The sequence below is a fragment of the Mustela nivalis genome, assembly GCF_964662115.1.
Source record: "Mustela nivalis genome assembly, chromosome: 5".
Classification (NCBI taxonomy): Eukaryota; Metazoa; Chordata; class Mammalia; order Carnivora; family Mustelidae; genus Mustela; species Mustela nivalis.
In genome coordinates this window covers 142,275,864-142,288,510 of record NC_139024.1, presented here as the reverse complement: position 1 = coordinate 142,288,510, position 12,647 = coordinate 142,275,864, and the positions used below count along the sequence as shown (strand labels likewise).

General features: G+C 41.6%; 1 protein-coding gene across 5 annotated transcripts in view; it reads left to right on the top strand.

Moving 5' to 3' along the window:
• MAK (male germ cell associated kinase) overlaps positions 1–12,647 on the top strand; it is a 56,988-nt gene that overhangs the window by 35,269 nt on the left and 9,072 nt on the right. For all 5 annotated transcript variants that reach the window (XM_082730915.1, XM_082730916.1, XM_082730913.1 and 2 more), the window contains 3 exons: positions 2,673–2,845; positions 5,718–5,866; positions 12,368–12,499. In XM_082730915.1, coding sequence (XP_082587041.1) covers positions 2,673–2,845; positions 5,718–5,866; positions 12,368–12,499 — 454 coding nt within the window. The remainder of the gene's footprint in view (positions 1–2,672; positions 2,846–5,717; positions 5,867–12,367; positions 12,500–12,647) is intronic.

The following is a 12,647-nucleotide window of genomic DNA, read 5'->3' as shown; positions in this document are numbered from 1 at the left end:
GGAGGCTTTAAGCCGGAAATTTATTTTCTAGATGCCGGGAAGTCCAAGATCAGAGTATTAGCCAATTTGATTCCCAGTGAGGGCCTTCTTCCTGGTTTGTATAAAATGCCTTCTCGCCTTGTCCTTACATGGCAGAGAGGGAAAGCAAACTCTCTGTGATCTCTTTCATGAGGGCCCTAATCCCATCATGAGGGGTCTCATTCTCATGACCTCATCTAATCTCTAGTTACCTCCCAAAGGCCACTTGCCCAAATAGCATCACATTAGATTTGGGGTATAAATTTGGGGTGTGTGTGTACAAATGTCAACATATAAATTTGGGGGGAAAATAAACATTGAGTCTGTAACAGTACTGACCCACCTTTGTTGTCCTTTTGTCACTTCATTTCAAATGAAATGAATCAAAGACTTTGTCAGCTACTCTGTTGAAGGCCACAGAGACCACATATATTCAGTTTGCTTTGTAGAAAAAATGGTGGCCTATACGATCTACCCACATTTTTTCCCTCAGTGCTCAAAAACTTTCCCTTTAATAACTGAATTCAGAGTCTTTGCCCTTATCCTATACCAAACATATTAAAGTGTAATTTGCAAAAATACACCTTCTACTTTAAAACATTATTTATATTTGCCCCTTTCCAGTCTTCTCAGACATTTTGATATTACTGACATGATCCAGCAGCCTAGAGCATCAGCGCCCGGAAGAACAACTCAACGGAAATAAGAGGTCTCGCTCCGCTAACTATAACCTTTGATTAGCTCTACTCATCTGGGATCTTAGATTGTTTCATTCTCCTTAGTCTAGAGTTAATTTTCCCTGGCAAAGAAAACAACAGTATAATAGAGGTCAGCAAACACTATTTCTGTCATCAGCCATCACTAAGGCACCACGGGCTCCAAGCAATAGCATATCCATTCTTTAAACATCTTCTTGCCCGAACTTAGCTGTATATGCTTCCAAATTCCTTGATTTTCAATTGCCTTTTGGATTTTCCCATTTATGTACCACCCCAACTGCCCCAGATAAATTTGAATAAAACCACTCTGTGGTCCAGGGCAGGTTTTCTTCCTCATTCCTTATTTTTATCGATAGAGCCACCGTCCCGAAACAAGCAGGCTGAAACTTTTAGTCATCCCTGCCCTTCCTGTCTGCAGCCATTAGGATTATACTCTTCTGTGACTTATGATGGAAAACGGACCACTGAGGCTCAAACAATAATGGGCTTTTGCTTGCATAACAAGAAGTCAGATGGTGGGCCAAACCAGGGCTGGTGCAGATTATAGAAGGCACCACCAGACTGCTTCGGTCTTCCTGTTCCGCCATACTTAGCAGGCTGCTTTCATTCCTCTGGCCACAAGATGGCTGCTGCTCCTTTGGGGTAGCTTCTGCATTTTAGAAGAGGGAAGAGTGAAAGCCACTGGCATGCCAAGGGAGTGCAAAAATAGCTCTCCTGGAAGTCCCTCCTGTACAATTAAACTGACAACTCATTGGCTAGATTGTGTCACATGGCTACATAGAACTGTGAAGGAGGCTGGGATTTCATGTATTTTAAGGAGGTATATTGAAAGGAAGATGGGAAGAATGGCTACTGAGTGGGCAAGCTGGCAGTGTGTGCCACACTCTCCTCTGACCTCTGTTCAGGGAGATGCAAAGTTCAGACCTTTTATTCCTTGTTAAGAGCAAATGTATTCTTTCATGACTGTAACAGTATAACTGTAAAGACTTCCTATTTGAAGAGCTTGGCCTTCTAGAATGCTGCCTTTATCTCACCACTTTTTAGCTCAAAGACATCCAGTGTTCTTTACTGCCCATGGGAGAGCTGCAACGCATTAGACACACTGAAGGCCTTCAAACGCTGGCATCAGTCTGTCTTTGCAACCCCATCCTCCACAACTTCCAGCACCAACCATCTGCTTTGATAAGCTAGGTCTATACTTTCTTCCTGGAACAAACTCTGGCACTTTTCTCTTTTTTCTTTCTTCCCCCCACCCCACCCCCCCTTTTTTTTAAAGTAGGCTCCATGGCCCAATATGGAGACCAACATATTGTGAGGCTCAAACTCACAACCCTGAGATCAAGACCTGAGCTAAGATTAAGAGCTGAACGTTCACTGACTGGGCCACTCAGGTGCCCCTGGCACTTTTCTATTAAAAAGTCATACTCTGTATATTTCCTCTTCCAAACTCTGGAACAAGAATAGTAATAACAACCATATTACCTAACCTTAGTATAACTCTCGTTATATGTTAGGCCATATCCTAAGGACTTTCAAGATATTTTATATTAAATTCAGAAACACTAATTAGAGAAATACTGCATATCTCCATTTAAGGAGGAAGAAAACAAGGCTTTAAGAAGTCACTTGTCCAAAGAGACACAGTCACACATGAAACTTTTCCAAATTATACATCAGTGAGGAGTCAATTCTGATCCTGAATAAAGTCTCACCCCAGCCCAAATCCAGAGATCTTTCCTCCCTCTGAACTTCTATCATATTTTTAGCATGTGCTACCTGTTTTTGTTAATACTTTTCAACCTGTATATATGTATCTTCTTAACTTTATGGAATCCTCCTTGAGAATGGGTACTTTGGGTATCAACTAGAATAATTTACGCATAAAAGGAGCTCAGCAAATGACTACAGGTGATGATGACTGATTTTCCACCACAGAAGCCAAATGGCACACTGGGTCATAAAAGTGCTAGGAGGCGTTGGGGTCAGACTGTGTTCAAGTCTGGAGACAGCTGGGAAGAATTTGAGGACTGTGATCTCGGAGCCTCCCATTCCAAGAAGCCAAGCATGAACGTATTCAAAGAAAAGAGGAAAAAAGATTCTCCATTTCGGTAAGATTTCACATTCCAGGAAAATATATTTTTATCATACATCAACTTATATTACTCATTATGTATAACTGAAGATGTTAAAAGACAATAAGTAGCTTACCATTGTTTTCTTCCACATACCCCAGATCTCTACGCATACCTCTGGGAAGGTAAGAATCTTGACTTCTCGCGGTAATGATTCTCAGAATTAATGGCTGAGTGTTGTGTGTGTCCGGCGGGGGAGGGGAAGAGTTCTTGTGAAGTTGTTAGTGTGCCCTACTGAATTATGATCGCCATCATTCCCATTTGAAATCTGTATGCCTATTTGAAGAAAAACAAAGCACAATCTATAAAAGTAACGGATTCACAGACCTGTACCCCTGGGGATAAAAATATATGTTTATAAAAAATAAAAAATTATATAAAAAAAAAAAAAAGTAACGGTTTCCTCTGATGGTGCTCAGATTCGCTAATTTATTTGCTATTTTAAACTCTTTTGATCATTTCTTAAACTTTTTCTGGAAGTTTCCTATCTCCCGCGGTCCCTTTTCTAAGTTAAGTCATCATTAGTGCACTTTTCAACTTTGAGGTGAGGGTGGTTTAAATTTTATGAACAAAAGCTTGGAAAAATACTGTCTTTTTTTTTTTTTTTCCTCTCTCTTTGGAACAAAAGAGGGAGAAAAATATTGGCAGGAGGCAGAGAATTTTATCTAATAGCTAGCTGGCATTTACTTTGGGACACACATGTCTCTGAAAGTACATGGAAGGTTCTGTCAGGAGGACTTACGCTTGGATAATTCTTTGTCAGTAGGTTTCCAGATGCTCAAGTTCCATAGGTACTCTTCCGTAAAGTACACGAACTTGAGAACAAACATGCTTAATCCCCCTCCCACTTTATGCCAGAGGGTCACTCCTCTCAGCATTTCGAATCTGGAGTGGCATGAATGCATAACAACCTTTGAGATGATAGACAAAGGGACATGTCAGAAGACTGCCATCTTCAGCTCAGAAGGCTTTGTTGTCCTATACGTATTTCTCTTAGGGAAAAGAAGACCCCACATTAGAAATCGGGTATGTTAGCCAGTGTTGGAAAGCATGGGAATTCAGAACCACTAAAGCACTAGAGCCCAATGATGCTTATTCTTTTAAATGTACTAGAATGTTCTGTGAAACTGTGACTTTTTTCAGAACCTACAGATATACGTTATAATTTTTTGAAGATTCAGGGTTTTATGGAATAAAAGGTACTTAGAACTTTATCAGCTCACACCATGAAATAATTATAGTTAATCTTCATATTTCATCTTATGAATTGTTTACTGTTTTCTATCTACTATTAAGAAATAAGAAATAAAATGACTTAATTTATGATAAAAACTTATAGATGTCAAGTTAAGCTACATAGTTGCTTTTTTAAAAAAATAATTATTTGCATCTGCATTGATGTACTGTGTAGATGACTTGAAAACTTTTTTTTTAAACCTATGTCATCTCAATTCCAGCTGAATTTTATCATGTGTTAGGTGAAGAGATTTGAATCAAAATCTATAGTTAAAATCAAGTTTGTAGTCCATATGCTTAATTCTGGCAAGGGAACAATGGGTGAATGTCTTCAATAACATTTATTCCTTTTCTCTTGAAAGTCTTTTTAGAAAAACTGTATGACAATGAATTCTTAATGTGTATTCCATTTTCACTTTTTAGTATCTTCAAATGGCTTTATATAATTTAGACATATAACAATAATTATTATTAATATATTAAGTGCCTACCTAAATTTTAATTTGTAATCTTCATGCTCCAGTAAAAATAGTGTAGAACAGAATACCGAGAGTCAGACAGGTTGGATAAACAGGTCGCCTAAAGTCAGATGAGGCCTAATTCAAAACTTATCGAGATGTCTGCCTCTCTCTCTTCTGTACAATACTTGGTGAATTGAATGCGCTCTGCTACTCTCTGCATAGGCTGACTCAAAAAGAATACAACGGATCAAATACTAAAGTGTGAAAGTTTCACTTATTAGGTTGTCTTTTTTTTTTTTTTTTAGCAAACAAAACGAAAGCAAGATATTTATACTTACACTTGTATGCATGCGCGGTAGACAGTTAACTAAACACCTAGATGGTATTAAGCAAAGGTAGGAACAGGATGTAGTCTGTCTTCATCCCATCAAATGTATAGCAGTGGAAATATGTACCACAAGAACAGAACTTGTATTAGGTTCTGCTAATAAAGGAGCTCTAAGGAGCTCCAGAGTTCTGTTCATGGGCAGATCACTTTGTGGAGGACAGCAAAGTCTTTTTGGTAAGAGCAGTTTTGAAAACGGGTAGGATTTCAGCCGTTGGTAGGTCTACGGTGGGCTGAGGGAGAGGGAAAGGGAGCCAGGAACGAGTGAGGGTGTTTTGAATGAAAGGGCCCCACTTTTGTCTAGGGCTACCCCAGAGCAGGTTGAGCAGCCAGAAGATCAAAGGGCCAAGACAGGGTCAGTCCGAGGGAGTCCCAGACAACCTTACTGACAGACGTTGCTTTCATGGACAGGTGACGGGGGCCATGATTGTCTTCCCTTTCAACGTGCCGGCCTCCCCTGTCATAAATCCACAACTGTAGCAGTGGCCGGAAAGCTAGAAACATTACACACAGGCAATGTGCTGCTCAGATATACAGCTATCTGTCACATAATGTTTAGTATCAAAAAGGATTGTGTGGACAGCCCAGTATCTGTTGGGGAAGAAGTTGTCATTTAGTGTCCCGGTCAGCAAAAGGACGCTGATGGAAACCATTTAAGTGAGGTGACCTTGCCCTTGAAAAGATGAGCAGGAGGTGGGTGAGAACACGGTAGCTGTCATCCTCACATGTTTTCATATTGTAATGCTGCTTTATGTTGATTTTTAAGGCTTCCAGACTCTGTCCCCTCTGGCTCCCACCACTCTGCAGGGGAAAACAAGAGCTTACCTGCTGCTTTTCCCCTAAAATCTGATTCTGAACTGTCAACGGCCTCAACAGCTAAACAGTACTACTTGAGGCAATCAAGATACCTTCCAGGTAAGCAGCGAAAATGAAATGTTTGCTGCCTACTAGAAGACAGGTCAGGCTCAAGTGTCTTGGAATCTTTGTAGGAAGGGTACCAGTAAGATAACAGGTATAATATGTGCTCTTGGCTGGCTCTGCCTTGCCAGGCAGGACTTGTCTCCAAGGACTTTTCTCAGTCTCTTGCCTCTGTCAAGTCTGCGCAAGAAATGCTTAGTCAAAAATCAAGATGAGAACAGGGTTCAAAAAAATACCACTCTCGCCCACCAAAGCTATGCCTTTAAGTAAGTGCTAAATTCTGTACCACTGTTACACCATTTCATAAAATGTGTTTCCTAAATGGTCTGGATTATGGTTTTGAAAGATCGAGGTGGATTGAGCATACTATACACTCAAGAGGGGCAAGAAGGTTGGTTAAGAGCCCACTGCTTGTGTCTGGATAGACAGTAATGGCTTGCTCTGGAGTGGCAAATGTGGAGACAGAAAAATGGGTAAAAGTTCCGTGTATTTCAATAGTGGAAAGATAAGACTTGCTGACAGACCAGCATGGATGATGGTAGAAAACAGCAGGAATTAGTGTTGGCTTCTGGGTTTTTGATGTGGCAATGACTGGGGGTGGTGGTGGTGGTGGTGGTGACTTAAGCTGAGAAAGGGAAGATCAGGAAAGAACAGGAGGTATGGAAGTGAGAAACTGGAGTTGAGGTTGGGATGCCTAGCAAACATCTGAGTTGATCTATCTAAGACGACTGAATATATGAACCTGGAGCTTGAGAGAAAGATCTAGACAGATGGTGGGGAGTTTATGTTGGGCCTACAAGCAGCATTTTTCTCCTTAAAATCCATTTGAAAAAGAAAAGTTTAATGAAGTTTAAACGGGAATCAATTTTTAATTGACTGTGTATCTATGGAGATATATTTTAGTCACAGAAGAGGGAGAGATAAAGTGTTTCATCTGTGGGCATGGCTATTTACAGCTTTCTGAAGGTAGTAAAAAGGCCACTGGGTTCACGTGAGGAAGTCTCCAGAAGCAAGTAATGGTTTTCATCTCCCAGGAATTCGGGATGGAGGAATAAGGGAGACAAGGGTGAAACTGGATTGTTAGCAAGCGATTGTGGCGTAACATTTTTCCATTTATCTTTTAGGCAACCGTGTAAATTTCAGTTTTAGGAATCCAGTAGAGATCTACTCCTACTGTCAATAATTGAAAGGAAAAAAATGAAATTACAGAAAGGCTTTAGAAATGGACAGGAGAGAAAAAAGAGGCATGATGGCTGTGTAGGTTTAGACACCCATGTCAAAGAAGTTGAAATAAAGGTAGGGAGACCAAGACCAGCATTCAGACTGCACTTCTCTGCTGGGTAGTAAGAAGGAAGATACTGTCCTATCCAAGAGAGATTGAAGAGATTGGCATGAAGTTATCCAGGAAGGAGCTAAAACTATAACCCTGGGCATTTGGAGATCTGTGGCTTCAGTCTGTTTTGTTTTAGCCTTTAGAGAGGGGGTGGCCCAGCAGGTCGTTAGTGGATGAGCCGCAGGTCTCCGTGTGGATGTAAGGGCAAGATATTGTGAGACCTATGGATAGCACACACATTCATTCGTGGATGCTCTTGATTTCTTTGTTTTATTCATTTACTCAGCAATATATATGCAGCTCTTAATATGTGCCAGGAACATAATGATCTAGGCACTGAGATATCTGTATAGCACTGAACAAGACATGCAAGGTCCGTGCTCTCTAGGAGCTTAAGTTCTAGTGCAGAGAGAAAAGGCAAATTCACAGGTGGTGCTGAGTGTTGTGGAAGCAGAGAGATGACCTGGAGTGTGGCTGTGGGGGGCACTCCCCGATCCCTTCACCTCTGACCTGATGCCAGGAGGAGGAGGAGGAGGCGATCACGCGGAGAGCTGAGAGAAGGGATTTAGGCTGCCTATCTGGAGCTTAAAGGGCTAAGGGGAGAGCAGTGGGGGCGGGGGAGCCGCAGGGTTCAGATGAGGCAGCACCTTGAGGGCAGGGGAAGGAGTTTGGGGTTTCTTCCAGGTCCCATGGAGGCCTTTGAAGGAATCTCAGGAGGTGAGTGACACACGATACGATACGTGTGTTAGAAAGACTGCATAAAGGATGGATTGCAACAGGGCAAGGCAGGGAGGCCAGCTGGAAGCTACCGCGGTCCTCCACGGGAAAGATGACAATGGCCTACAGGGACTTGTTGTTGGTGATGACTTAGAGGGAAAGATAATGACGACCTCTTGATGGATTTTGGAAGTGGACTTGCTGATGGATGTTGGTAGAAAAGAAGGGAAAAGGGAGTTTGGAGCTTGAATCTGAGCTGGGTGGTGGTGCCGTGCTCTGAGATGGGGGGAGACCGAGGAGGAACAAGAGTGGGTGGGGACGAGGTAGACAGTCCTGTGCGTGGGCTGTTGCTTTTGAGATGCTTGTGAAACATGTCGGTGTGGAGAGGCCAGGAATGCGGAGGAGGGACCTGGGCAAAGGAGAACAGATGTAGGAGTCCGCAGCAACTCCCAGACAGTATTAAGTCCATGGACTGACGAGGATCACCTGTAGAGAGATTGGGAATGGGAACCATGGTAGCGGTAAAGGAGACGGAGCTTAGAAATAGGAAAGAACCAGGCAGATGATGAGGAGACCAGGCATAGAAGGTTTCCAGAGGCCAAGAAGGGAGTGTTTAGGTTTACTGCTGAGCGGTTCTAAGAAGGGAAAGAAATGTTCAATCAAATTTGACAATGGAGAGGTCCCTGATGACCCTGGGTGCGCAGTTTCAGTCTGGAATGGTGACGGAGAAGTAGGCTGGAATGGGTTGAAAAGTGATGAGAAGTGAGAAAGTAGCGACTGAACAGGCGTACTACTCTTTGAAGACGTTCTGCTGCGAAGAGCTTAGGAAACAGCCATTCTGGAGCCGGCTCAGGGAGCACATCAGTGGTGGGGATTCTGGGTCTGTAGAGCTCATCACGTGTGGACAGGAATGATGCCTTACAGAGGGAGGCATTAATCATGCCGGAGGGGAGGGGGATGCCTGAGGGACTGAAGTCCTTAGGAAGGGGAGAAGAGTTGGAATTAAGACCATAAAACATGGGGGGCACTTTTGAAAGCAACAAAGGCACTTCCCTTGTAATCTCTATCTAGATGCCTGGAGGTTTGTAAATGTTGGTGTTGGCACTGTGAGGGAGTTCGGATCTGACTGCAAAAGTAGGGATGTAGCAAAGTTCCCAGAACACAAATTCATGGGGGATACTCTTCCTTTGGGGGAAAAAAAACAAAAATCACTCAGCAAATTGGTATTTTTATCTATACAAGGGAGCCCTCTGGTGGTGGGAAAGGCAACTGTAAGTTTTTGTTAGCATAAAGGGATGCAAGGTACCCTGTTTTCGTATTTCTGCTCCCTAAAGTGGTTTTCTGGGACATATTTTGGGTATCTGAGACTAGTCAGATCACTTCCTTCTTAAAAGAGAGATGTAACAGTTTTGCAAATTACTGTGGTTCATAAGCATGGCTATAATCGAAACTTTAAATAAACAGACTTGGAATTAGAAGTGCATGAAATCTCCATTTGAGCTTTACTATTCCCCTGTTGGCCTTTTTTTGTCTTGAGGATGCCTCTCTAGAGCTGGATGAGGTTTGAAACTAGAACTGAGCTCAGTTCAGTTACCTGGACAAACATTTATTGAGCACCTATCATAACCCAGCAACTGTAGAGGATAGAAACTGCAATAAGAAGTAATTCTTGACATATGTGATCCAAAGTTATTTTTATAATTGAGTATCTTCAGGATTAAAAAATAATTATAATTAAAAAATAATTATAATATAAATATAATTTAAAAATAATTATAAATCCAAACATAAAAGGTTTTATTAAGCATCAACTTTTTTAGGATCATGGGAGCTCTAGAAATGTACCATATACTTTCAGGGCAGCATGACATTATACAAGAATTGGCAGATCTGTGACACTGGCCTTCAGGGAGAGAGACGCAAGAGTCATAGTTACTGACCTGCTACTGACCGGCTGTGTCCTGGAGCAAGACTTTGAGATTCTGTTTTCTGTTACTTACAATGGGACTGCAGTCATCGCTCAGCTCACCCTGTAAGCCTTACGTATTTAACGATAGCAAGGTAGTTGCAGTAGAGTGCGCGATGCAAGCGCAAAGCATCTCTCGGAGGTGCCTTCTGGTCTCCGTCCTGCTCCCAGCACCAGGACTCCAGCCCGCATGTGCGGACGCAGCCACGTGGCCAGGAGACCGGCTCCCTCCACAGCACTTTTGAAACCCTGCTCCTTCTCGAGTCCCTTTATTACTTCTGTTCCTCCTCCCTGCTCCCCTGGCCTTGTCTTCAAAGTCCCATGTCATTTCTACACTTGCCTTTCCTACCGTGTTTTAAATGTCTTCACAGGACACACACATCCCTATGTGACTTGACCCCTGCTCCCCTCTCCAGCCTCATTTTGTGCCAGTCCCTGGTCTTCCTTCGTCCACGGACTCTCTCCCAGGGCTTCCCCATCTCTGGTCCCCAGCCTACACTGTGGTCTCTCCCGACCCCCAATCAGATTCACAGTTCACCTTAAAATATCCAATTTTTTAAAGAAAGAGTGATAGAACTTTTTTTTTTTTAAAGATTTTATTTATTTATTTGACAGAGATCATAAGGAGGCAGAGAGGCAGGCAGAGAGAGAGGGGGGAGGCAGGCTCCCTGCTGAGCAGAGAGCCCGATGTGGGGCTCGATCCCAGGACCCTGAGATCATGACCTGAGCCGAAGGCAGAGGCTTTAACCCACTGAGCCACCCAGGCGCCCCAAGAGTGATAGAACTTTTAAAGAAACTTGCTTCTGTTATTTACGTGCCCCCCTCAGCACCAGATTCTTTTAAACAATTTCTATACCACTAATTATCTATTTATAACTTTTAATGTCTCCCTTCCCATTAAATTATAAGAGCCACAAGAGTAGAAACTAGTGTGCCGTGTTCACCACTTTTCGTCCAGTGCCATATACACTGCCCGGCATGTGATAGGTGCTCACTAAATATTTGCTAACTGATTTAATCTTCTCTGAGGCAAGGGATGATGGTATGTTCATTTCTACCTCTATCCTACTGTTTGCTATATAGAAGGTGCCCAGTAAAAGCTTGTCAACTAAGATGTAAATAACTTAACAGTCTAGATTGTGTCTATTTCCAAGAAATCTGGAATCTTAAAAAAGACAGCAATAAAGCAATTTTCTTTGCTAATGAATATATTTACTTTAAAAAAAAAAAACTAGGGATATCACAAGACTAACTTGATTAAAAAAAATAATTGAGGTACTCAAGAGCCCATTCTTTTTGAACTACACTTATGAAAACAGGTCATTTAAGGTGGTTTTTAGTTTGTCCCCCCTACCTTGACCTTTCTTTCAGGGCAAGCAAGCAAAAAAAAAGAAAGATTTTGTGTGTGTGTGTGTGTGTGTGTGAAGATTTTCTCATGAGGTATTGCTATCTTCTTTAGAAAGTGCATCTTTTTTATTGTCAGGTAATTGCCTGCTGTAGTTCAGTTTGTGTTTTATTAGAAACCAAAATCCATACAGAGCTATATGCCATAAGAAAGGCAAATTATTTACCTGGCGGAGTGTTTCATTAGAGAACTGGTGACCAGTAACCTTGAGGTACAAAGCAACCTGTTTTTTTTCTGTCTTCAGAACTAGGGATATTATTATATGCCTCATAAATGGGCAACTTTGCTAAGGAGTTCACTCTGAAAAGCAAGAGATTGTCTCACCTGGAAAAAATTGCTAATTTCCTACATTATTGATAGTTCCCAGTGAGGATTTTTCTTGTATTAGCTGAAGAAAACACTCATGTACAGCCCAGAGGCTTCGATGGTGTGAGGTCTTTACCGTCCTGTATGTTACATCCAATTTATGGTCAGTAAAAAGAAAGCAAGTTCAGGAAACTTCCAAATCTCTTAAAAAGTTGAAACTCCACCCTTTGACCACTAGTATCAGAGTCCAAAGTTGACTCCACATTTCTCAGATTTCAGAAAATCAGAACTACTTTGTTTAAATTTTACTAGGTCTCATATACAAATAAGCCTCATAGATAGATGCTGACATATCTGCTTCCAAACTTTAAATTCCCCTGAGTTCTTGGTCACAGGTCTGTTTTCCTGGCCACACTTAGTGTTCCTCCAGGGTCTGGCCCAGAGTCCATACTGAAAACAAGTAAATGACAAGAAAGTATCTTTTTGAAGAAAATGTTACCATCTCCATTTTTGTAAGATATTTGGTAATGTTTAACCTATTCCTTCTTGTATGACAGAAAACATCTTATGTTTATAAAATACACTGTGAGGATTCCAGGTTATTGGAAGTATTTCAGGTTAAGGCAATTATCTGCTACATTGCAACATAAATTTATTTCCATTCTCCTTCTCCATGTTATTTCTGGTCTTCATCTGAAATGTATTATATATTTTTCCTTCAAGTTAATGCTCACACGCTAACCTCTGAAATGACTATTTTGCTCTTCTAAGGTGTAAATCCCAAGAATGTGTCCTTGGTAGCCAGTGGAAAGGATATAAACCCATATACTTGGAGTAATCAGTTATTTCCTAAGTCATTGGGACATGTGGGGGCAGAACTTGCTTTCAAAAGGAGTAATGCAGGTAAAGCAAAAATACATTTAAAGTATAATTTTACATTGTTTTCCTTCTGCAGATTTTTACTTTTAACTACATTGCAAGCTGCCTTCTTCCAATGGAGATAATTTTGGGGGTACACAAAAGCTTTCTAACTGGTACTTCAGCACAGATC